At 46.3% G+C, this 27,225-nt stretch overlaps 1 protein-coding gene and 1 long non-coding RNA gene across 2 annotated transcripts in view; one reads left to right on the top strand and one right to left on the bottom strand.

Moving 5' to 3' along the window:
- Positions 1–27,225, bottom strand: part of LOC146197380 (dorsal-ventral patterning protein Sog-like) — a 224,120-nt gene that overhangs the window by 129,359 nt on the left and 67,536 nt on the right. The window contains exon 2 of the mRNA XM_084599191.1: positions 21,911–22,014. Within this exon, the coding sequence (XP_084455317.1) occupies positions 21,911–22,014 (104 nt within the window). The remainder of the gene's footprint in view (positions 1–21,910; positions 22,015–27,225) is intronic.
- LOC146197381 (uncharacterized) overlaps positions 1–27,225 on the top strand; it is a 201,353-nt gene that overhangs the window by 151,117 nt on the left and 23,011 nt on the right. The gene's annotated exons all lie outside the window — the stretch shown is intronic.

Genomic DNA, 27,225 nt, shown 5'->3' with positions numbered 1-27,225 from the left:
GTTATCCAAGTTCAAGCTCTGTTCAGAATGGCTGTAGTACACATCAGCCTGACGCCTGCGCCGAAACGCCGACGCACTAAGACCGACACGCACCTCATTCATGGCGAGACACAGCTACAACCAAGCACCGAGGAAGTTGTTAAACCCCTAGCTCAGTCACGCGGTCAGTGCATGTTAAAATGGCAGTTTTTAACTACACCAGCTACATAGGTGTATCAAAGCTCCAATACGCTCATTGGTGTTTTGCTACATTAGTGTAAGAGGCGTAAGTTGAAAACATTGCCTGAAAGAACCCCAGGTGGACCAAATTTCCGGAGACCTCCACTGTGGACTCTTAGCTCAAGGTGAAACGTGCAAACGAATTACGTTGGACGCGGGTGGTTGAAATTTTAGAGCCCTCCACAACAGATTTTCTCTGCTCAAGATCAAACGCGGAAGTATGATTTGCAGTACGAAGAGATAGAAATTTTAGAAGCCCTCCACTGCGGCCGCTCTCGCCTCAAGGTCAAATTTGCAGGCCACATGACCTTGGGAGTTCCAGCGTGAAGAGTAGAGCTCAGGCTCTGAAAGTAGGTGAAGCAAACGAACGCACGCTATCATTCACTCGCTCAAAAGCGAAGCTCAAGCGTCCTCGAAATGACAAAACAAATGGCCAGAGTACGTGTTCTTGGGAGCCTCGCGGTCCCAGAAACCAATGTAAGGAAAGCTTTGCGAAATATATTTTCTTCGTTTCACACAGCCCCGATTGAGGCGTTCATTTGTTAACAGCAGTTGCGAGTACTTTGTAAAAAAAATGTGCAAACGTACGTTACGTCGTTTCGAAGCTATCGTTTTAAGGAGGAGGAGGAAGATGAGAAGGAAAGGCAGGGAGGCTAACCCGTAAAAAAAACCGGTTTGCTACCCTGCACTGAGGGAAAGGGGTGAGTGGTTATAAAACTTGTGAGAAAGGGACGGGTGAAGTTAGTACAGCCACATCACATCACGTCACAGTCATATCACATAACATAACAGCAAAATCAATGTCTTTCATATCGTTTTAAAACAGACCATTGTCCCTAAGGTCTGGTAGCGCGTGAAACGACCAGACCTGGTTCATGAAGGTATTAGTTTGTAGCCGCCTCCACGCGAAAGCTTCTCCATTATTTAGGCTATCTGGCGCGAGTACCAGTCTGCGTCCTAATATATAATGGTAGATGATTTCCCTGTAATTTTGCAGGCGCTCGTCGTATGCCCAATGTTCGGGGGGCTCGACGGTTACCCGGAAGTAGAGCTCGGGCTAGCTCGTGAGCACGATTCTCCGGTGAGCGGGGAAGAGGACGCTCATTTCCGATGGAAATAAAAGTTGTGCAACCAACCAACCAATCGTTTTAAAACGCTACGATAAATGTGTGCTGTGAAGTCGGAAAAGCCCTCGAAAGGCACTAAGCATTTCTCCAAATCGATGAAGCCACTGCTGGAGTGTGACTTGAGCTACATATGCTCCCAGATACTCCCTTTGAAACTAGGCAGACTATAGACGCCATCGTTTCTCAAACGTCATGGCGAGTGAACGAAAAAAGAACAATGCGCAGTAGCAGACAGGGCCGCTTCACAGACCAACTACAGGCGCATAGGTACAGCTCGCGGGTGCCGCAGCCGATAACGGCTGGGGATAGGATGTCGTCTATGCAATCGTCTGCTATGTTGCACGGTTCTATTTCATTCGCTTGCCGTGGAGTTTGAGAACTGAAGCTGTCTAGGCCGACGTTGGTCATGGCTGTCTAGTTTGAACGAATGTATTAATCAGAAAATTTACCGCACGTTGAAGCTTGACAGACTCTGTGTGAAACTTGCGCTATTCAGAGAAACACCTAAGAGATAGACGGCCTTCCAGGGGTATCTCCGCTTGACAACATACATTTATCGAGATGATCCAAAAATACTGCTTCTATATGACGTAGAATATTTTGCCAATAATCTTTTTCTACTTACTGTTAACGAAAACTATTAATAAAAGGCCGCCTCTGTAGGTACTCTCTTAAAAGCAAAACATATGCATTGTAGGCCAGTGCAGAAGTCCGGCTACGTTAACTCTCTTGTCTATATTGGTAATGACATTGCTCTATTTGTTTCATAGCTCGTACATGTGATTTTCGCCTACATCTAGTTTCCTCTTGATTGTTTTTAGTATACCTCCGTTGTTTAGCGGATGCCTGATTTTCTTCAATTACATTTCTTTATTCTTTTATACATTACGCTTATTAATTCCGAGAGCTTTGCGAGACCAATAGTATATCTATGGGGCATAGAGGCTATAATAATTTGACTTTTCTTGACCTTACGAACAGCGAGCGTCCGCCTGTAGGAGTTTAGCCAGTATCTCTGGTTTTCTTTTTTTTTTTTTCTTCAAGGCTTGCGTCCAGTAGCGAAGGCTTAAGGTACTCCGTACAATTCCTGTGCAGCCATTTTCTTATGTGCGTTCAGTTACCTGCATTATGAGTGCTCACAAAAAGCCGCCAGCCTTTTCTGGCAGTAGTGAGGAGATACGACCGCATTGATTGCACTGCTATTCGGGGAGGAAACCAAACAAAATTTCCGCGGCATAATCACTTTGAGAAACTCCCGCCCGTGATGAGAGATCTGGCATAATGGTCGATGACAAATGTTTATTAGTTTCATCATCCGCGAAAGACAATATAATCGCCTACTGTCTTGCATCGTAGGACGTCTCAATATTGGGTGTCGAAATTTTAAAAAATTCTGTGAATAGAAAAATCACTCTAATTTATGAAGGAAAAGAAAGGGGGCCTCTTATACCACAAAGTATACGGCTTTTTATTTAACTGCCCAAAGTTTAGGTATATCTGAGCTTATAGATCTTTCATCTCTCCAGAGAACTTACCAGCATTCTGTCCAACTTCTATACCTTCTACTTCTATTGAGCACTCTGTGATGATATTTTTCAGATTATATATCGTTGCTTGAACACTAAGGTGATCGTACTTGTTTTGAAGCAGAATATAAATTTCGCAGCGAGGTCCGAAATAGCCATACTTTCCATCTTACCACTAATTCGAAGACGGGCTTCTTCCGCCCTAGTTTCATCCATTCCACATGCAAGTCTGAGATAATTAGAAATCTTACCGTCACGTGGAAAGCAGAATTCAAAACGTCAAGCACAGCTACATAGCGCATGATTCCGGGGTGCGCGCACGATACGGAACATATTTCCTTTTTATTATCGCGATTCGGGCTCTGCCAAGTCCACCTCCGAATCGCCCGTTTGCGAAAGAACGCGCGACTTCGGACAAGATTACCCTGGTCTGGCCGTTAAAAGGATTTTTCTTTTCACAATCGCGCGATGTCGCTTACGCAACTGTATTTGGTGAAAAGGGCAGTTCTCTCCTGGTCAATTTACAATTACTGAAATTTCTTTTTACGCACATCATATAATTGTGTGCCTAGGCAAATGCATGCTCTGTCAATCCAATTGCCTGTAACTACATTTTATGCTGTATTTGACGCCAGAAGCCTTGAAACAGCGCCGTCAGCTCCCTCGGAGCGTTGTTGCGCGCACGAGGAGTGAGACCACATTTCACAACTTGGAAACTTACATTAAGTATGGCGGGAATATTACGGAGCCTACAATTATTTTGTAGCTACACAGGCGCTGAATCATCGCGCCATTCATATTTCGGTATGGCTTTCGCCGTGCGAGCCACCACCGCGTGCGCATGTGCGCGCTGCTCGAAAAGCATGCGCACGCAGCAGAAATCCCACGCGCGCTGCACGTGCAGGCATCCGAAAGAATCCGGGCCAGCGGACGATGCGCGCCCAGTTATGCGGCCTCCGCTGGCAATGCCGACGGCACAGGGCGGACGAGGCGTAGTTCCCCGAAGTCTCTGGAATTCGGCACCGCTGCTCGCCGACGTAGGAAGGGAGGTACGCGGAGAGGACACTTTTAGCGAGTGGGGAACAGAGTGCGGCATTCTTTCGTTCGACCTTCATCTTCTTTCTACAAAAGCGTGCATGTTTTCGCGTATGACTAAGTATCTTCTCATAAAGCGTCATTAATTATTCCGTCTCCTTTTTTAATTTAAATTTTCCTCTCATTGGAACGCCGAAGTTGCTACCCGTATAGTTATGCGCGCTTTTCTACAGAAACTAAGCCAGTTATTTCCTTCCTTTAATTGGGTCTTTGTTACTGCAGCCCCAATCTGACGAGTAAGCCGAAGGCAATGGTTATGCCTACAGAGCAAGGCAAGAACACTCAGGACGAGACCCTTCCCCATTTAGGGTTACTTTTTATTTTTCTTAACGCGCGCATATGCAGGAAGATCCTACCATGACACGGAAGCTTCTCAGAACGCCGGATGCACATCATTCAGGAGGCATGCAGCGCAGATATTATAAACCAGCGCACATTCCTCCGCAGCCCGTCAGTTTTCAAACAAGTGACGTCAGCAGGCCGTTAGATGGATACCAGATTGTCTGTCGTCATTTATTTTTCTCAGCTCCAGCTATATTAGCGCAGGTTCCCTCGGTCTCCCGTTGTCGTCATCACCGATGCCTTCACTCCGTCTACATACGCATTCCGACCAGAATAGGAGGACTCGATATGGCTCGGCTTATGTAATTTAACGTCCCAAGGAGGCTCAGGCTATGAGGGAAGCTGCAGTGGAGGTGTCTAGGAGTTTCCACAACCTGGGGTTCATAGCCCTAACATCGCACAGGCTTTTCGCTTTCGTAGAAAAGCGGCCACCGCGGTTGGGATTTGACCTTGCGTTCAGCATTCCAGCGTCCTAACCAGTGATCCACCGCAGCGGTGCGGATGGCTCGGGGCAAAAGGACACATCTTCTGGCTTGGAACACGACCACTCTGCCTTAGACTGCGGCGAAGGCTAACTTTGCAAAGACCGTTCAAATCGGATGCGCTAACCCAGACGTGATGCAGAACCTTCACGGGGATTTCAATCGTAAAAGCAGAGAAGGGACCGATACGCGTTTATTTTCGCAACACGTGTATTTTATTAATGGTCGCTGCTGAGAGCTAAATGAGTGCTATATAATGCTTCTGCATGGGTATCGGTGCATAGCCAAGCTTAATCCCCAACTTCTAAATTTTTTGTTCTTTCTTAATCACTCACGTTATCCGTTGCAAAAGCGCGTGAATCTTTGGACGAGTACAAGAGCTCGGATGATCACCAAGCGTTCCAAGCACCCACACGACGACGTCGAAGGCAATCATGCATCGCTCCATCATGAGGCATATATTTTATATTTTGTCGCCAATCAAACACGAAGGCCCTTTGGTGTTTTGCTCACTCTCACCGAATCGCACGCGCTGCGCTTCGTGTCGGGTTTCAATGCATGAATGAATCAATCTCATTCGGGTTCTTAGGCGCGTAGAATGTAAGTTCGCATGCAGAAAATATTCGCAAAAAGAAAGATCGTTTAGGCTCTCGGTCCTCGGCGTGTAAGCAGGAAGGAAAATATAATGCAGAACAACAAATAATAAAAAGGAGTCTATGCTGCAGAAGCACTTACATATCGTCCGAAGTTTGAAAAGAAAAAAAAATATCAGGCATTGACACATCTGTGACAGAGATCGTTCAGGATAAGCCACAAAGAATCGAGAGAAATCAGAGCAACACTCAAAACTGAAAGTGTGTTCTGAGGGACATCTGTGTAAGGCACACTGTTAGTTTTGATTTCCCATAGCTTGTAAGTGGCTAAGAGACGAATAGAGTATCAGTGTGAGGATAATCAAGATGTCTAGGAAGGAATTGGTTAAAAAAAAAAATACACCAGCAGAAGTGACCATACGATGCGATGCGAGATATTCCCATTTGCAGCAATATTTCGCTTCTACATTTACTGCTGTCCCACTACGCTTCTGAAGAATTTTATTTCGAAGTCTTCGCTTTAGAAGTCTCTTCTTGGTCTTGCGCAGTTAGTACTGGTCGGAGCATGCACGCACGCACGCACGTACGTACGCACATGCGCACGGATGCACGCACGCAGGCAATGCGGACCCTTTTTTTCTTTCTTTCGGGGGGGGGGGGGGGGGGGAGGGAGGAGGGATGATGGGGAAATAGGAATATACCGGTTAGCTTAATCAAATAAACATGCTCCTCAGACGACGTATCAAATTCAGCGATACTTGGGTAATCGTGTCATCTCCTCCAAGCACCATCAGAGCTAGATGACGAGCTAAGAGCTTCTATGGAATTCACAAATGGTCGTCGAACTTTCTTGCTAAGGTGAAAACATAGAAATAGCAATGGTTCCGTTCGCCTGAATACTTTTTCTACAATATTTCAACACAGTAAATATCTATTCAAGAAATCGTTTCCCCGCTAGTCGTTAGAGGCGGTTAATTTATTTTGAAGAATTCTGTTTGCCTGTTCTATGGGTCTTCTTGGATTGTTTACAAATTCCTTTTTCTTTTATCCTGCATAATTGCAGCATTGCCTTTTTATTCAGTCACTGTTTTTGTTCTTTTGTCTACCCCTTGTTTGTTAGATTTAGTATAGATATCCTGAAAAGCAGGTGTTACGGCAGCGATGGGCACTGGCGAGAGACAAGACGAGGAAAGAATAAAAAATACGAGCAGGAGAGGAAGGAACTAATGAATAAAATATTTACCAATATATTCATCAGCCACTCAATCAACCAGTTCGCGTGCATTAACGAGACTTCAACATAGAAGCAGAAAACATGTTGAAAACCGTGTGACAGAAAAGTCCTCATCTTCTTTCGCTTATTTTCTTATTATTTTAACTGTCACCATTAATTACCACTGTTGTGCGACCATAGCAGGCCGACTCTCAAAATGACACTACACCGACGCATCAGCATTAGAGTTAGGCACGTGCCACCTGTTAACTCTCACGTTGATTTTATACATTTTGTTCTTGCAAGCGACACTCTCAACGTGCTCTGCTTCCTAATGATTCCGCCCTGCCGACCGAGCGCTAGCGCGGGAGAAAGGCTCAGTGTTATCCTCTCAATTAGCCACGTTCGTGGCCCCGCAGCGACTACGCGACCCTGGTGGAACGCTGCCAGGAGCCGGACAGAGAGATCTCCTTCGTGACTCAGCGGCGAGGAGTGGGAAGAAAAGAAACAAACAAACAAAAAATGATTAAAACGCGAACGAAGAAGTCAAGGCTAAACGCGAGACCGCTGATGAGCCTACCATGGCGTCACAAAGGACGAGATAGGCTGGTCGAGCTAAAACGCGTTTCGTCACTCGGCGCAGAAAACATCTCTGCTTCGATGTTGCTATTTCGTATACTCCGCGTGGTGGTTTGGGGCCTTTTCGCACGCAGCCCATGCTGCGACGCTTGCTAACCCAACTCAGCTGACTGAGGCTTGCTGGAGAGGTTCCTGTCGCGTAGCAAGCCGACACAGATGCTTTTTTCCGAAGTCAACGAACCCCGATGCGAGCGCAGCGCATTAGAACCCTTGTGTGGCTTGCATCCTTTTGACGATACCAGACCTGAAGGTCTGCTACGTGGGAGAAAAAACTGAGCGCAGGATTCGCACGTCTAAGACAATGAATACTGAGTCCACAGTGATTGTGTGGAGACGACCAACCGTTTTTTTTTTTTTTTTTTACGCAACTTGAATAGTTACTAGTCAGTGGCCTCCATTTAGCGGTCGGGCCAGTGCTTAACATCACGCATGTTAAGTTCCCCAGGAGAAAAAAGGACAAAGATGGTAGCAGTGAGCTAACAACATGAGGGTGACTGACCGCAATTGGCACGCGCAAAAAATGATTCGTCCACACCTTTCATGGACAGCAAAGTTGTCAAACGTCCGACTCTTTCACGAGTAAATGATTGCACGCTAAGCAGAGCGCAAGGGATTCAAGGGGAGCAATGAATAAGAGTAGTAGTTCTCGTTCCCTTTTGAAAATATGGCCACGTAACTAATGACTTACTATATACGGACAACATTTCCAGTCTCGCAGTTTGAGTCGGAGTAATATTTATCAGCATCCAGGTATATAGCCACTGCGATCACAATGTGCGTACGCTATAGCGTCACGGTGGCTCCCTGGGCATTAAACAGCAGATCAAAGAACAAAACATGGTTAAGAAAAAGGCAGAATGAGAAGGAAAGGCAATACGTCACAGTTTTAAAATAGATTCTCTGCTAATGTGCTATACCGCACTGCTTTTTCCTTCAGGGTCTAACGTGAGAGCGATAAAGACACCCCTCTCCACAAATTCCGGCGTCGTCACGGGCGTCGGCACTGTGAGCGAAAAGTTACGGGGATACATTTCAGCTATACCATTAAGGCTAAGGAGGTGGCTGCTTCAATGGCCTCCCTCTGCGGTTACCCTTGAGATACTCACAAATACTCATCGACATATATCCTTAGCGAAAAAAAAAAAATTCGTATGAGTCACAATTACCTCATACAGATTTCTCATACTAAACTCATACTAGTCATACAAATCGCATGAATTCTTATATATTTTTCATAGGCTGAATGATATTTGTAAAAGATGATATGAGATTTGCACGAGTTTCGTATGAGTTTAGTATGAGAAATCTGTTGAGGTTATTGTGACTCATTACGTTTTTTTCACTATGGCATGTATCTATAAGTTACCACATTATGTGCGAGAGTGCCCGACGTAGATATAAGGCTCGGTTTAGCCGAGCCGTACGAAGGTGCCTTTATGACCCTGGGGTCACGTGTCTTACTCGAGACCCAAGGGGCCCTGTGAATTAATCTCCAGATCTCACCCTCCCATATCAGATGAGCCAGCTGAGCTGGCGGCTTCTGCCAACTCGATGTGATGTGATCACGTGACGTCACACACCCCGCAGATCAATCAGAGCCCGTCCACATCACCTGCCAGAGACACGCTCGTCATTTTTCTCTTATCATGCGGACACCACCAGAGAGGAGGAGAGCCTTTAGCACTATCGCATTTGAAATCACTGGCATGCCTCTGCTGGCAGGTAGTATATAGTTGACAAGTCAGGCGGCCAGGTGCTCATTGGTCGATTGGGTTAATGTGTGACTGCCCGAGAGCGCATCACGTGTCCGAGCAGACGCTGACAACTCTGGTAACTCTTTGAGGTAAGAATAGAAGCCCCGGGACCCTTCGATCCGGAACCGCCACACTGCTCCTAAGCTACGCAGGACAGCTTGACGCGTATGACTTGGACAAAGCGGGGCTTTATTTTTGTGTCGTGTGGTCTGTCAGATAATACCGCAGCTTACAACTTGTTGGTAATTAGTATTTATGAGATAAGATAGGCGAGATTAAGAAAGAATGGAGTAGTGATCAAACGAGTAGCGAAGTTAATGTTCTGTAATGTAATGTAATTCTGTAAGGAGAGCAGCCGACGGTGACCACTAGCTATGCCGAGTCATACCCTTAAAGACACATGTATCACCCAATTTTTGTATACGTAATCTGCCGTCCACAGTGAAGGGACACGGTAAATAGACCATAAGTGTAACAACTTGCAAATTTGCATCGCAGTTCACCACCCGCTCCCCGCGTAAACTCATCCGAGGGTTCCCAGACTAATCAAATTAAAATTGTATATCGCTATGCAAGCTATAATCATGCTTTTAGAGGGAAAGGCAATCTAAGTGAAGTCTTCTGCAGGTAATAATAAAACAGGTTAGAGATAGAAATATGGTTTGCGGTCCACTGACAAACCACTTTGCCCCAATGATGTATCGCGGATAGAGACAAATTATTCCAATTGCAAATAAATGAATTTTTTTGCTAGGAAACTAAAATAAAATAACCGCAGCAAAAGGAGCCGCCATTCGAGAAAGAAAGAACTCTCGAGCTCCTTATTTTTCTTCCTTTTTTTTTTTTTTTTTCGTGCCAAGCAATTCCTTTGGCTGCTTTAGGATTCTTCAGCCGTGCATTCCTTTCATGCGCACAACTTTTTATCCTCCTTCCCCCCCCTCCCCTTTTTCTCTCCTCAAATTCCACTCTTCAGATCCCGTGCGACCCACTATGCGATAGAGATGCAGATTTGTGTACTCGCATATTGCATATGCGCGTGGCCTGTCATCGCGCATACAAGGTGCGTTAGGGGCGGGACCTTCGGCGCCTGCTGCGAAAAGTTCCATTTGCCTTTCCGCAGATAAGGGGAAAAATGGAATAGCAAGGAGGAAGATGAGTTCCGTTCTCTATCCGAATGATGTAAGCAAATGTACAAAAAATGCTTAAGAAAGCAGCAGCAGTATAAACACAAAACATAGTAGGAAGCGTGTGACCGGTAAGAACAAATGCAGACATTTCTCTCGATCTACAATAAAGAGTACAACATACAAGCATGACGCTGACTGCTATGCTGCTTCTTCCAGTTATTTCTTGTTTTCATTTTTTTTTTTTTTCATCTACGTGCAACTTCACTCGAAGAACAGGTCACGCCAAGCAACGTGTCACAGCTTTTGGTTTCTGAGCTGCCGCATCGAATGAGATATACATACGACAGTACTGGGGCAGGGCTAGATTTAGAAAGGAACAAAGCGTAAATGAAATAAAAGAAAGGGAAATACCGCTCGCAGACCCAGACAGGTTGCAACGTTATTCTTTCTTTTGCTACGCGTCCCGTACCCCCCACCACTGACTTTTGTTTTTTTGTTTTTGTTCCCGCGTTTCCCTGTACGGAATGCGTCACTATCACTTCTATTCCTTAGCCGCGCTTGATAATGTTTTTCTTCTTTCTCGAGCAGCAAGCGAAGCTCAATTGTGCTTCCATCTGTATGATAAAAAGATTGGAACATCAAATTGGTTCCGTGTTTACGACGCGGTGCAATCTTTACCCGTTTCCTTCATTTTCTGTTGTATTCCTTGGGCTCTGCCACCACAGCAGAAGAGCGGCTTTGTCAACTTACGGAAGCATCGTACAGTGCGTCGAACTGGGAGGATGCCACATATATCTTTTTCGAAGAGTCACTTCAAGCAGATAGCCCGCCAAAGAAAATCAGTTTAAAGTTGCTTAAGTCGTGTGCGCTTCCGACGAATGAACTCACATAAAGGATGAATCCACCTATGCCTCTGCTCAAGCCTCTTCGTTTCGCACAACGACAAATACTGTGCTCTAAATCAAGCATCTAAAATTTTGTTGTTGTTTTTTTCAAGCAGGTTAAGTTTCTCTGCCCCAATTACTCATTAAGCGGCGTCGCTAGCAGCGGCCTGCAACACCAGGTGCACCACACCACGCTGGCTGGTTAGGATCAACTGACACCTCGCATGATTTATTTCATGACAACCCAGCACTGTGAAGGGTTAAGACTGAACGACATCACGCATGATGTCACGACAACGCGCCACGGTGGCTGTACACAATAGAGTGACATCACGCATTGATCAGCGTAAATTAACGTCACTCACGACTCCATTATAGCGCTTATTAATCACAATTCGAGTCCCTGATAGGCTCCTACACAATAATCGCAACACCACGGGGCAATCACTCGCACGCCTTCTTAATTATACTGTAATGTAAAGCTTGCTGATGGGCTAGTACTAAAACAACCGTACTTTCCAAAAGCGGAACACGTCTCAACACAGGAGAAAAAAAAAAATCAGAGACGATAAATGAGATTCGTGCGACAGAAACGAACAAGCGTATACCTCTTGTGCAGCATGCTAGACGATGATGTTATCAAAGTGCATGAGTAAAACTGCGCAAAGAAGACGAGGAGAAAGACACACGCAAGACAGGCAAGGCGCCTGTCTTTAGTTCCGTTTTTTTATGCGCCGTTTTACTCTTTCGCTTCAAATGTAACAAACAGCTCGTCAGAGCGCTTCAATTATCGAAATGACAGAGATAATAATGCTCTTCTGTGAGTATTGCGTTGTGGCAAGGTTTCTCTGAGGAAATGGCGCTTCCAAACCATCCGTGCATAAATAACCAAGTCACCTGCCAAATATCACCTGCCAGGCGCATGCTCGTGAAATTCAAGGCTGCGAGCCTCCAAGCGGGGTTTACAAGGAGCCCGGAGTGTTCTGTTCCCATCTCATCGTTCCACACGAAAGGAACTGCATGAATTTAGCAGCTCATTTTGATTCGACCATGACACCTGGTCTCATGAAATCGCACAACCCGCCGACAAGTCATTGCCCGGTGATGTGACTTGCTAGAGCCACGCTGGTCATTTTTTGAGTCTGGATGCCTCAAACGGGAGTTGTAAAGGTTCTGGTGTTTCTCAGCTGTCAGACGCATGCTTGTGATTTTCCAAGGCAGCAAAGGCGTCAAACGGTGCACGCCCACAGCGCCGGACATTTTTTATCATAGACTGCCGTACTATAACACTTTCGCGTTAGAAATGTGTTAAAACACAAGACACAAAAGTAGGAAAAACTGTTATCATACTATGTATGGCAAACTTCGCTCTCATCCCATCCATATTCCCATCCAATTGGTCGAGAGTACCAGACGGTGACGCCTTCTATTAGCTTGACTGTAGGTTATAGCTTGCGACCTGTAACTTCTTTTCGTCCACTATGTTCTGGTGTTCAGCGACGCAGAAAAGGTTGTCTGAACACCGCAAGTGGCGTTAACATCCTGAGAGGCTCAGAAGTTCGGCTTAATGATACCGCCGGATTTTAGTACATGTGTCCAATAACAAGTTCCATACGATTCATGGTAGAACAGCATTTACTAGTGCGACAAAGTATTCCGAGTCACAAGATCCTAGCCGTGGCGCTAATCTAACTGTAGGTGTCCTGCGCCTCTTACCCCAAAAGTTACTGAACTCTCCAAACTAGGCTTGGCAGTTCACACCGCCTGAATTAACATTGCTACAAGAGACAGCGCAAATACCTTTCGCACTCATACATTCGCTTACAAACCGGGACACGCTACTGCTTTTGAAGAAACGAAACTGCTGCGTGGAAACCGCGTGCGAAATATTTCATTCTATTGCCGACATCGGTAGCCCCAGCAATAAAATGTTATCCGACAAGAGAGAAGAATATTAAACTGTAGGGCTGCCTAAGCTAGGCCAACTTCTTTAGAGGCACTATACAACCTAGTCAATCCCGACAGTAATTTCAGACATGTTTCTTAACAGATGATGTGACTATACAGACTTCACCCATCCCTCTCTTACCCATCATTTTTATATCCACTCACCCCCTTCCCCAGTGCAGGGTTGCAAACCGGGTTCTTTTACCGGTTAACCTCCCTGCATTTCCTCTTCCTGATCTTCCTTCCTTCTTAACAGATACATAATTGGAGTTTAGTCAGTCTTATGTTTACATTGCCCCTCCGCGATGCGAGTGGCGCCTGCGTGAACTCGCCGCCGCGCCGTGCGGTGGAAATGACAACCGTCTAACGCAGTTTGGTCGCCCGCTCCATGTCGGGGTCCTCCAGCCGTTTCCAGTAAACTACCCACAGTAGGAACGTTACAATCGCGCAGGTCCAAGCAGTGGTCGAGATAGAGCGAAAGAAAAAACACACACACGCACACACGCACGCGCGCGCGCACACACACACACACACACACACACACACACACACACACACACACACACACACACACACACACACACACACACACACACACACACACACACACACACACACACACACACACACACACACACACACACACACACACACACACACACACACACACACACACACACACACACACACACACACACACACACACACACACACACACACACACACACACACACACACACACACACACACACACACACACACACACTCTCTCTCTCTCTCTCTCTCACACTGGCACAAAACGCGGCGGCGATGTTATTTTTACGTGGCCCCTTGAGCGCGTGGCGGCCGCTTTAGTGTCGTCTATTTTGGCGCTACCATAGGCACGCACAGTCTCACCAAACGGCGCCGGCGCGACCATGAGCAACGCTGAGTGACCGGCACTGACGCCGACACCTGTGTCTGGGCCGCGAGATTACTACTTCGCCCAGAATAATTCGTTCGAGAAAAGCCGCGCATCATCTACGCCGCTGTCTTTGTTGACGTGGACAAAGTCACCTCCATGAAAAACTTGCATGTGTGCCAATAAAAGGTGATCGAATGAGTCGAACCTCAATCCTGAGTAAAAGAAAAAAATATGCCTGTAAAAACATGCGACACACGGCAAAATGACGACTGTACACGTACTTCAGGCTCCTTTCGTATGCAGCCTTTAGTAACTCAATTGATAACAAGGTTTCTAAAAGCAATTTCATTTATTTTACACGAACTGTCCTCAGAAAATGCGATTCCTGAAATTTCGTTTCTCTGCCGGTCGTATCTAGCACCCTGCGAAAAATACAAGCGTCTTCACTATAAGCCTCTATGATTAACACTTGAACGCTATCAGGTTCACTTTCACTTAGCATTATTTTTCTTTTCCTTCTTTGACCCTTAGCCGGCCCCATTAAGTATAACTAAATGAGCAGAGCAATGCGGAGATTATTTGGTACTTAGAAAATAAAATGCCACGTAAACGGTTTAGCCCGATTCGTCCCAGTGGACGCCACCCGCCAGATGAGCTCGGTGGTCGTAGAATTTGGCTGTCGAGCCCAATAAAATTGTCCACCCATTTTTTAGAGTTCTCGAAGCGTGTTAAACTGCGATTACAACCACTGGTGAACGGGTTTTTGTTACGTCCGGAAAAACACCCCTTAGATGCGCCGTATAATATGGGGAAGGGCTCGGCAGACTAACTCGTGTCGCAAACCCACAAAACAGATGCCTATCTTAATGGGCCAACGGGAGCGGAATTCTATGGCCACCCACTGGGTGACGATCTTATTGGGATCGGCAGTCAAATTCCATGGCCACAGAAAATGGCTGACAATCTTATTGGGCACGGCAGCAAATTCTGACGGCGACTTACTACATGAGCTCGGCTGCCGTGACGAATTTGGTTTGGTTTAGTTTAGTTTAAGATGTTTAATGTCACAAATCAACTCAGGCTATTGAAGACGCCGTTTTTGAGGGCTCCACAAATTTCGAGTCACCTGGAGATCGTTAGCGCGCATTGACAATGCACAGCACACGGGCGCCTTGCTTTTCACCTCTATCGAGAAGTGGGACCCGCGGCGTAATACGGCCGTCAAGCCTAAGATCGTCACCCATTTTCTCGATTTTTAGAGCGTGATAAAAAGAAGTCAAGAGGTGGAAATTACGTCCAAGGTTTCCACTATATTATATGGTGCGCCTAACGCGGGTTTTTCTTGATGTAAAAAATTCGTCCATCAATGGTTGTAATCACAGAGTCATTTACATTTATACGAGAGATTGCCTCAGGCGAAATTCCTCTCACCTCCGGAGGAAAGAGAGAACTTGATGAGCGAGCACCGAGCTGCGCAGCGTTCGCCGCAGAATTTGCCCCTTTTCGCCCCAGTTTTAAATCACTGACGGCCCGGCGTTCGCACTGCGCACGTATGAAGCATCATTTTTATTTTTCATTAGGTCTCGGTGCAGGCAGCTAGAGGCCACGCCTGAGAAAGAAGTTAACTCAATCGGCGTCGCATTTTTGTAATGTAGTACAACGGATACAAGCGCACACACTCGCGTACACTTTCTCGCTTGAGTTATGGCCGGTTATTGCAGCCGAGGCGAGTGCCGGAGGCCTCGCTCGATGCCAGCTGAAATTGAGCCCCATCAGCGAGCGACGCGTATCCTCCGGGGTGTATATTCGGTGTGCAAATAAGCTCGCAAAGAGGAAGTCCTAAAATGCCGGCAGCGTCGGAATCTCAATAGCTGGAAGCGAGTAAGGACCTGGCAAAGATATTGGGGCAGAAGAAAAAAAACGAAAGCGAGGGTTCATACTAGAAGATTTTGCATACACGTCAGCGAAGCCTCTATCTGTAAACTTTTACTTGCCGGGTTTTATTGCACACAAGGAAACACAGCTGAGACGCATCGGCGATGATAGTTAAGTATAGCCACTATAGAAAAAAAAGGAGAAAAAAAAACAACACGAAATCATGCATGTAGCTGCATGAATTCATATCTGTATGGTTGTGAGTACTATCGGCCCGCAAAATTTATGGCATGCGTGTAATCGAAAAAGATAAAACATTGTTGCAATGCCTCGCGATCCAACCAGCCGGTAATGTTACCAGTTGATACAGTATTAGAAATTAACTAGAATTTTCTAGTACACTAAGGTATTATATGCCCGTTTCCCCACAGGTTCAAATATTTCAGGGTTGCGTGGCTGCTTCCAGAGAATCTTTTTCACCGGAAAACTTCGTACCGCTATCATTTGTATTTGTGGGAGATAGTACGTGTTTCTTTCCTGCCAGTTCACGGTTGAAAATTTGCTTTTTGACTTATAAGGGTTAACGATCCAAAGCGACAGAGGCTATTACAGATGCTCTAAGGCAACTAATGCGTCTGGAATCAAGTCCGGGTCCCCAGGCTGAGTAGTCGATAGCCCTAATCACTGAGCCAACGCAAGCGGAGAAACGGTTGCAAGTGAAGCGTGTATTCGTCTTCCGGTGACGTAGCTGTTCGTATTGCGCTTTGTTTTAATCAATGGTGTTTTCCGGACGACGACACGTAGCAATTCTCCACATCAACTAAGGAGCCAGACTATAAATCGCAGTATAATAAAAACTCAGCGTCTAAATCCAACTGGCCTAGAAAACGCTCTCTGGTTTCACAGCTCGGACTCAGCCGCGTCCTCCCTCTCAGCCTGAAGCTTCGGAGCGGCTGAAGGTCGCTGAAGGTCAAAGCGAATGTGTTGGCAAAACTCGCGGAACATGAGGTTTCGCTTTAAGAAGTTTAAGAGTCCTATACCGTACCAGTCCGTGGTTTAACCCAGCATTTGGTGTAGTCCCCACAAATACCGGGGCCACCTGGGCCACGCATGAAGATTAGGAAGTCCACCCCAAAATTTTCAAAGTTGAAATTAAACCACCTCCAAAATGTGTGTGGAGGTGGGGGGGGGGGGGGGGGGGGTGAAATTCTGCTGTGCCTGGACACAGAAAGTGAAGGCCCATTCGAAATCAACCTAAGCTCGTTTCCGAATTTGTGGATTGGACCGTAACCTTCCTCCATTGCTTTCGAATTCACAGCGCGTAAGTAATCTTAAACGCCCTTTTAATTTATGCGACGAAGTCGACAGGCAGAGTACACGTGAGCTAACACTGGAGCTGCATGCTTTACTAGCACCTCGCACAGTCTCTTCGTAATGCGACAGTATATAAAAATTACAGACGATTTGTATAGTTAATCAAGTGTGAAGTGGGTACGCCAGCACTGATTAAAGAAGGTCCCTAGGGAGAAGAAAGATAATCAAGAGCAAGGATGTGCGCTTGAAGGCGAGCGCCCGTTAAATCGCGGAGGTGAGCACAAGCTTTTTCCCGATGTGGCAAGCAGTGGGGAGTCGAGGTCAAGGGAGCAATTCGCATGCATGTTTGCTGTCTTTACTGACGCGAGGGGAGACTGACCTAAGTCGAAAGCAAGCGATCGGCACGCAACTGCTCAGTCTGGAATAGCCCGCGCTTGTACTTTTTAACACTGCCTTGTCACGGCCGTGACGACCGCAGCTGTGATACGCGTTACCCTGTCATTGGCTGCAGCTGTGCAGCCGCTCCGCCTCCTCTTCGGCTGAACAGCGTGTCGCGCGTCGCCACCTTCGCATTTGAGCATAAATTTTACGGGGAGAAAGACAGCGGCTTCGGACAGACATGAAAAAAAAAAAAAAAATCGCGATTGCGGTTAGGAGTGCTACGCACTAGAAAAGTACAAAAAAAAAAAGAAAGCAGAAGGAAAGCTATTACTAATACAATGCCAGTCAACTCCACCATTTTTATGCAATGCATAGCATAGACAAAATCAACCCTTGCTTCTTCTGGGCAGTGGTAAACGAGGCGTGCGACGCAGTGATCCTCAAACTTGCCCTTCATCTTACTGCCAATGCAGTGTCAGCGCGCAGTGCGTTGCAGGAAAGCAATAGCGCATTCCAGAACGGCTCATACACGCGTGCTTTACCTAGGGAATTGCTGCCGCTTTCCTCCCGAGTTGCTTTCGCGTGTTTGTGAGGCCACTGCCATCACTCGCTTCTTTTCCATTTAGGCAGCTTCCTTTCGTGTTTCGCTGTTTGATGCACCCACATGGAATTTCAAACCTCTTTTTCAAGCAGCGCTTTCGGTCGCCTGGGCGCCTTCGTCACATTCGCGCGCGGCTACGTAAAATTACCGTTGACGAAGCAGACAAGCAATTGTGTATGAGACCACTGCTGTATCAATACTACCACCGAGCACTGCGAAGCGCGGAATTAAGGGATGAAAGATGTCAATACAGCCGCTTGCATGAGCTAAAACCTATTAATTACAAGATGGGCGGCGCAAGCCGCTGCGGCCATGGCTAGGCGGTGTGAGGTATCGGAGACTGATGCATGCCCTGCAATGGTACGGCTTCATAATCGACTTCTTCCTCGTCGTCGGGTTAGTGGGGGTTTTCGAGACGAGGCTTGCCGATAATGGGGCCTAAACGTGTTACACACCTAAAAACTGCGAATGCTAGATATGGTGAGTTGGAAGCTACGCCGTGTGTTGACTACATCTATACTCTTCACCCATGGTTCTAAGAGCTTCGAAATCAATCGGGAGGTATCAACTCGTCGTAGGCAACACATGCTCTTCACTAAGCGTTCCGACATCAAATCACTAAGCATTCAAACACCAAATGAAGCGCATGTTTGAGGCAGCACTAGTGGTAAGTGCGAAAATGCAAATAAAGAGAAATTAGCAGCAAAGAACTCAAAGCATTATTAAAAAATTGTCCGTGGGAACATTTACTACGAATAAGAAGCTAGGGAATGAAACCACTCTATGAAGCACATGTGAAATAATAAAAGACTGCATAATACAGACACATGGGGTAATCAAAACAATCATAACAATTTAAACAATTATCGAATGGAGAAACGAGGCTGTGTTGTTAAAATAAATACAGCACAGAATGACAATCTGCCTTGTAAGCGGCATGAATATATCTTCGGGTAGGCAAAGCGTGAAATACCGGCGATCATTAGCGCGAAGAGCAAGGTCACAGGGCAGGAGGAAGCGGAGAAAATTATAAACAAAGTTCAAAAGATATGATGATGATGATTATGATGAATATAAATGGCGTCAGAAGCTATTCTAGCCAAAAAGCGGTACGGTACAAGCTATCATCTTTCTTTACTCAATAAAAAGATCAGTGACCAACTTTGCCAGCGTTCCACCCAAGATACACCGAGCACCGGGCCGCTGCATCAAATGTGGGTCTCGAGCGGCACGGGATAACAACTCCGAAATGTCCTGCATCGACGCAGATGCCTTAACAACTATAGGTCGCTGGACAAGTCAAAAGTCCAAAATAGGAACAGCAGGAAAAGCACTGAAGAGTAGGGTAAAGCCAATGTTCTTAGATAAGAGCCGCATTGAGCTAAGTAAAGAGAGATGAAATCCAAACAAATGTCGGAACAAACGGAATACGCGAATAAGGAAGGCAGCAAAGAGTGCGTGCCTGCATAAAAGTTGAGAAGAAACCACAAACAATCGAAGAAAAGAACCTTCCGAAGTGTAGCACTTTCGACCGCGAACCCAGCGGGTGCCAGCGCTTCAACGAGCACTGGGACACACTGCTCGAGGCGACAAGTTCTAGCGTGGGGTTGGGTGCAGACGGAGCGGATAAGCGGACGCACGGAAGATTTCGGAGCATATCGGAGCGAAAATCCCCCGACGCGCACGCCGACGCCTGCCTCGATCCATTTGAAAACCAAATCACGTCGCACCCTGACAGGCAAAGCTTGAACCCGGGGCCGTCCACACCGTCCCCGGATTCGAGCGGAGTCTTCCTTTTTAGTTTCCCTCCCCTCGACCTCCCGAAAGCACGACCTCCCGAAAATTCTCCCAGCCCCATGGAACCAGCGTCAAATATCTCGAAGCACTCCAGCGCAGGTTCGCGCTCGCAGACAGCGACGTCAACGCGTCTCGAGATATCCTGGGTTCCGAAAATTGTTGTTCCTCCTCCCACTTGTCGCCCGCGGCGATTCGTTTTCCCCATAGAGCCCGGGCTTTGTCCTAAACGAGCATTGTCTCCACGCAACGTCAAGCGCGGAATTTTGTCCCGCTCCTAACGGTATCGCAGCGACGTTACTGTCGTGGCGTCGAATCTATGTCGTAGGCTCCGTAAGCGTAGAGGCCCTGGTCCTGTGCCTTGCGAGTTCAGCGCTTGCAAACGTATGCATTTGCCGCGGAACCAAGTCCTTCCTTGAACACGTGAAAAATGCAAATGTAACGAGAGAAACGTGAAAGGTTGCGCTCTGGAGGAGGTGATAATTGGTGGAGGCAATTATTGCTGGTGACGTATTCGATACAACGAGGAATGCACACGACGACATGCCAAAGGCTCACCTATTTCGAGCATCCGACGTTCAGAAGCGTTCTCCGTCGGCAAGGCGATTCACTCCACCCCCGCCCCCCCCCCCCCCCCCCTTCCCCCATGTAAGCGAGACCTCGTACTATAGTGAACTAGAATATTATAGTTCATTACACTTTGCACATTATAATTATAAAGGAAACTCCAATCCGCGAACATGCATCAATACGAACTCAGCGCCGTCACGAAACCAACCATCGGCGCACATTGCACACAGATCGCAAGGCAGCGTTCGATCGCCGAATAGGCATAAAAGAGAGCATCGTGGACTTATTTATAAATCATTTCCTAAAACAGCATGATTCCAACCACGATATAGCAGCTTCTCTGAAGTCTTTCTCAGCGAGCGACTCCTCTAAAGCATATCCCCACCATTTCTTTCAAACGTATAGCTCACTTAAGGCTATCGTGCTGGGCAGTTTTATGGCCTGAACAAACCGCGTTCGGAAAGCATATTTTAACTAGGCCTGAAGTGGACCATTTCTAAACTTTGAGTCAATAGAGGCTTCAAGCAACCTTTCAGGGGAAGAGAGGTAGAGACGAGCGTTCCCCCAGGGCGCACTTGAATCGACCAAGTAATTGCTTATTAGCGCAGCCGAACCGCTACAATGCGCGCCGCTTCCTCTACAAAGAACGCGGCTACCCAATTTTCTCGGAACAATCCTGGTTGATGAAAAATTCGTCCATGTCCGGAAACGGAATCATTGTATACCTCCCCTTTGTGGCAGTTATGTACACAATTAAGGTACTTATGTACGACCACTATATACACAGCGCCGTTCGCTCTCAGCTGAACCTTGCCTTTTACGCTAAGCCACCGGTGAGCATATGTAGCCGGGTCGCGAGTGCTATTTTATTTTTCTTCGTACTACAAAAATTACACACCATTCACGGGTAGCGCCCGGAAACCACGAATTAATGTGTTTTAGCAGCAGCAATTTCCGATACTTTTTATTAATACCGCATTACCGCATTTTGAAATTTTGCTCCTAGACTTCACAATGGTCCCGCTATATGCAAAGAGAGCCCATTGAGCATATTGCCTCAAAGGAGCGCTACGACCCGTTGAAGACGTTGAGTTCGCTGTCCCTTACCCTTCTCGACTTTTGTCCCTTATCTTTGCGTCTTACATTTGGGAGATCAAGGTCCCTCAAACGAGATAAGTCCAGGATGTAGCATTAGAATGTAGGTAGGTAGGCAGGTAAGAATTAGGTAGGAATCGGGAAATTCTCGGCGCTTCGCAAACACGACTATTACTCCATACACTTTCAGTCCTCTGCTGCTCGTCTCACAATGCCTGTTGATGATAGCTTTCCAAAAGTGAGATAGCAGAATAGCTGTCGTTCCAAGTGTTATGATTGGAGTAACCGAGTGACAGGCCTTCCCCGTATGGTTTCAAGCGTTCGTCCCGCAAATCACCGCACTTTCGGCAGTGATTGTGGGTTAGTGCTGCGGACACTGTGAGGGGACGAACCGTCCAGATATATGGCCTGTGCGTCTGTATACTCACAGGGCTGCACTCACAGCGAACGCAGTAGAGGACGCCGAACGGAGGGCCCAGGTCGGGACGCCACCGCTCCTCCAACTCGTACGTCAGGTTGCCGAACTGGCAGTCTGCGGAGGAAAACAACAAGGAATAGATATTAATCGAGCAGTCGTCGCCTAAATAGAAGAGGGGACGGGTGAGGAAGGCCGGTGCATAATAAGTGCTGCCGCACACATGCACACCACACACATACAAAAGGACGATCAAAACTAGTCGTATCCTCCTAGTGTGCCCCACAATCAATCAATCAATCACTCAATCAATCAATCAATTAATCAGTCAATCAACAAATCAGTCAATCAATCAAATCAATTATTTTTGAAATAAATGATTAATTGATTGATTGATTGATTGATTGATTGATTGATTGATTGATTGATTGATTGATTGATTGATTGATTGATTGATTGAATACCACCCTGCCAGAGCTCTTTCTAGGAGATTATTCTGAAAGTTGGCGCAGCGTTTTAATGGTAGGTTTTACGTTTTTACTTCATTGTAAACGTGATACGTTATCTGAGTATGCACGGTGTACAAAGCAACGGCTGCGCCGCTGGTGGTGGCGGATTAAAGTCCGCTGCGGAGGGGAACCCCGAAAATGTTTGTGCTGTTGTCTCATCGTGAGTTCATTTTTCATGTCCGGTGTGTCGTGATATAAGAGAACCCGTTGCCGGGGCATTGCAACACGAAGTTTGGGGCATGGTCAAACTTTCACGGGTTCAAGCTTGCGTAAATACGCATAAAATGCACCGGAGACACTGCAGTCTGTCGCAATAAATGTAACTAAATTACGTACTGACGTGTCCGACGACTGCAATGCAATGACCGCAAATTACTTGTTTTAGATCATTTCTACAAAAATGCATTACTTTTCGGATTTATTAATTTTGAAATGTAATTAGTTGCCTTGAAGAACAAATCTGCAACTAAAATGTTGCTGTCGATATTGATTTGATCAAAACGGAGACCTGATCTTTCTGTTGACACAGTTTTGGTATCTGGTATGCCGAGCAGGAAGCCTGGAAATAAGAAATGGTACGCGCCATGCCTAGGGCAGTGTATGGAATCAGTGTTGCTCAGTGCAGTTGGAGGACGTTCCATGTGCGTGCGATATTAACGCGGTATCGTAAAAAGTTGCGTCACGCGAAAACCCCGGCGTTTGCGTGACTGAATATTTGTGGTTGGTGTAGTGGAGTCGTGATGAAGCCTTGAAGCTGCCCAAGAAGCGAAAGTGAGTGACCACGTGGTGGTTTGGTTTGGTTTGTGGGGTTTAACGTCCCAAAGCGACTTTGGCTATGAGAGACGCCGTAGAGGAGGACTCCGGAAATTTCGACCACCTGGGGTTCTTTAACGTGCACTGACAACGCACAGCACGCGGGCGCCTTGCTTTTCGCCACCATCGAAAAGCTGCCGCCGAGGCCGGGATTCGATCCCGCATCCTTGGGAGCAGTATAGTCGAGCGCCGTAACTACTGCGCCACCCCGGCGGGGCAGGCCACGTGGTGAAATCTAACCACAGAACCTTTCGGCCACGAGTCCGACACGCTACTTATACGGCCTCGAGGGCCGATGCACCTACGTTCGCCAGGGTTAAAAATCAGTATGTGATGGCAGAAAACTTGTAAATATGTGCGAAAGGATGCGCCAGGGGACCTCCAAGTGACCGTAGGTACCACTTAAAGCTGTCGCGTTGTTCTCTTAAGGTGAACTTAGGTGTCCAAGTGTCCGTGGAGTTTTTTAACAGCATATCATAACTTAATGGTACGCTGGATTGAACGAGTTGGAAGTAGTTTATATCGTCGAAAACTCAAAAGAGACAAAGGACCGAGAAAGGAGGGGACGGCACGGACGCTGTCTAACAAGTGGAGAATTATTAGAAAAAACAATAAATATATACGGTGAAACAAGCGATACCAAAAACCAAACATCAAGGATTACGCTGCAATGAAAGGTATTTATCAATGAAGACTACCTAATTTTCTTGTAACCATACGGACGGTTTTGCCACACACATGTCCACACTGCAGTGAATGCAAAGATGTTAAAGATGATCCTTGCCTGCCCAATTTTCATAACCATACTATCCATTACTACAGCAACAACCAGACCGAAAGGGAAACGTTTGAGGCTTACTGCATTGCTAAAAATGCGGACACGTGTGTGGCGAAACCGTTAGTTGCGTTAAAGAAAATGAGATAGCCTTCATTGATAAGTGCATTTCAATGCATCGTAATCCTTGATGTTTTGTTTTTGGTTTCGTTCGTTTCATCGTATATATTTCCTGTGCTTTCTAATAAATCTTCAGTTACTAGACAGCGCCCGTGTCGTCCCGTTCTTTCTCTGTCCTTCGTCTCTTTTGCGCTTTTCCACAACACATCATAACTGTTGAAAATGACAGTAAAGCGCACCAGCGTCACAGCGCACCAATTTCATAGAAAGTGCGTTTTAAAGTTTTCCGGATAAGACCAGAAACGTCCTCAAGAAACCCTATTTAAAACTTATCTCATAAAATATCATTAACAAGCACGTCCTGCACGTAAACAAAGCGTTTTTGCCCAGATTCACCACAGTGTTCGATGCGGGGTTCTCTACGCGCTGGGCGTTTTCTGAACGACTCATACGCGGAGGATGCCGCGGTCGTGTTTACGACCGACACTTTCTTGGAACCCGGAAATGCGTTCAGAGCAACGGGTAGCCGAATTAGTGGAATTACTGCGTGAGCAAATGGCCCCTGAGACCATAAACGGTGACGGCGCGATGCGGTGCGTCACACGAGCGCACGCTGGAACGCACCGCTGCGAGTTTTTGCGATGACAAAATCATAGCTGCGACATTGGTCACGGGAGCTTGGGCGTTATGACACCAAAAATCAGCGCAAGCGATCAGCAGTTGCCTTAACCTTGGCTTCATGCGCAGACATTTAGATTTTATGCTCGTCGTGCAAAAAAAAAAAAAAAAAAAAAAAAAAAACAGAAGTGTGTTGGCGCGCCGTGGCTGAAAGAAATGAGGTTGTGATGTTTCAGATTTCGACATTGGTATATTGCACGACCCTAGAACATGTTTAATGAGCTAATTTTAATCCCCTTCAGCTTGAACATCGCTTTTTGGGCACTGACGTTAAAGGTCAACTCCGGTGGTTTTTCCATCATTTTGTGTTTTTGGTTGAATTACATTCCTCGGCACGTCCTAACTCGAACACAAAAAACTGTTTTTCGAAATTCCAATTAGAAGTATTTTTAAAAAGAAAAAACAGCAAATCGAAACCGAAACTGCTTTCACGGCCAGAAACGACGTCCCAGGTGACGAAATGGTGACGTCACTCAGTATTAGAGAAACACTTGTACGTGCGTTGGATGGTGAAAATAAAGTATGGAAATCATGAAGCATTGCATAAAATGTCTGAGGTAGTTCAATATAAGCCTCACAATTTCATAATCATGCGGGAAGTGGACAGTAACGCCGGTATACTGTTTGTGACGTCAGAAACTAAGTGTTGCCGGCAGAAATAGTCTCAATTTAAGCCATGAAAACAGCATATTTTAAAGTCGTGTTGCGCGCGAACGGATTATCGTACCCTTACAAAAATGAGTTTTGAAACTCTATTGTTGGACTATTGACCGCCTTTTGAATTTATTGAATTTCGATAGACATTCAACCCCAGCTGAATGCAATCTTTACAGGGCCAACAGAATTTTCATTGTGTTCTACCCAATAGACTTTGTGTGCTATTTTTTCTATGTGCTTTTTGTTGTCAGTTTTCAACGTTCACGAACAATTAGCGTGTACTGTTCATGCTGACCCATGTTTTTAAGTAGTTTTAGGCACAAATGATAAGAACATGATGTGACAATTTCGTTATGATTTTTGGCTCTAACTTGTAATCAACTATTGGCCACATTCTGCAACGGGAAATATAATAGCAGCATGCAGTTGCGTGCTCGTTCATGTTATATAAAAGTACATATTAACGGTGCACACTTAGCTCAAGCTTCGCAACAGAGTGAAAATATGCCCTAAAAACTTCATGATGGCAAAGCCTTCACTAATAATGCAAATACATTGTTGAATGTCAATCAGAATCCGTAATGAATCAGCTTTAGTGGTAGGGCATATTTTATATTTATCATAAAACAAGTTCAGTGAGTCATCATACTAACAAACAGGATCCTAGATTGAACCTACCATGTAGGGCAGGACAGAGCTTTTTTAAACCAGTTGCAAAGTTCACTATATATATGCTTCAGGGTCTGAATTTCTGCCCAAGCCTAGGTATTTTTTCCCGTAGCTTTTGCCGCAAAATGAGGTGCAGTCTGTATTGGAATCCTCCACCGCTGTATGTCTTTGGAGAATTTTACTGTTATTTTTTTCTTTTCCTTCCTTTCTTAAAGTGGACACCATGCTAAAATGAAGTCACTTTAAACATTGAGGGGTTCTAATAATGACGGATTGATCCCACGCATACTATAGAGTTAACACGCATAGCAAAAACATTCGCGTATGAAATAAAAAGAAAAAAAAAAACAGGATTGCAGGCGTCTTCTGTCGGCGACTCGTCTTTTCAAAGAAGCATTCGGCCACTGCCTTGCTCCTGTCCACACCCATCTTTCCCCTGTGCCCGCGAACGGCGCCAGCATGTCCGGAGGGGTCGAGCGTTACTTCCTGTCGGCCGGAGAGGAAAAGGGGGGGGGGGGGGGGGGTCGCTCCCTCTGGGTCTCTGCTCTCTGCCTTCTCCGTGGTTTGTCTTCACGGAGATGACCTTGGCTGCAGCATAGCTGGAGTCGCGCAGCGGGGGCGGCGGCTCCCCCTTTTCACCGAAGCTGTTCTGCGCCCCGTTTTCTTTGCACGCAGACGCGGGTACGCTGAGTGCGGCGATGTGCCAGTTCAGTTGGCGTTTTCCCGCCACCGTGGTAGCATCTTGCACTGTGAGCGAAGCACCGTATGTAGGTTTTTCGCTGGTGATTATCACGAAGATCGTTTTGTTCAAATTAGAGCGCGAACGTACGCATTTAAGTCTTCGGAGGAATCCGCTCTTGGGTGGCAGCTTCTGCGCAAGGAGGACGTGTTTAAGAAGTTCAACAGTCGCAGGCGCTTTGGATTCTAGGCGAAAAGCCGGCGCGGGCGGAGGGAGTGTCTGCACTTTGGTGAGTGTTTCACTTTTTCCTATTCGTGTTTGTGCCAGTCTTGTACAGTGTGTGCTATGAGGTGAAGCACGCATGTAAATATTTCTAGCAGGCAAACCAGCCTCATCGGAAAAAAAAGGAGGGGGAGAGAGAGAGAGAA

Source organism: Amblyomma maculatum, chromosome 3, assembly GCF_055883805.1.
Source record: "Amblyomma maculatum isolate TAMU_Amacu chromosome 3, ASM5588380v1, whole genome shotgun sequence".
NCBI lineage: Eukaryota > Metazoa > Arthropoda > Arachnida > Ixodida > Ixodidae > Amblyomma > Amblyomma maculatum.
Note: the sequence above shows the minus strand (reverse complement) of the source record. Positions and strands in the feature narration are given on the sequence as shown.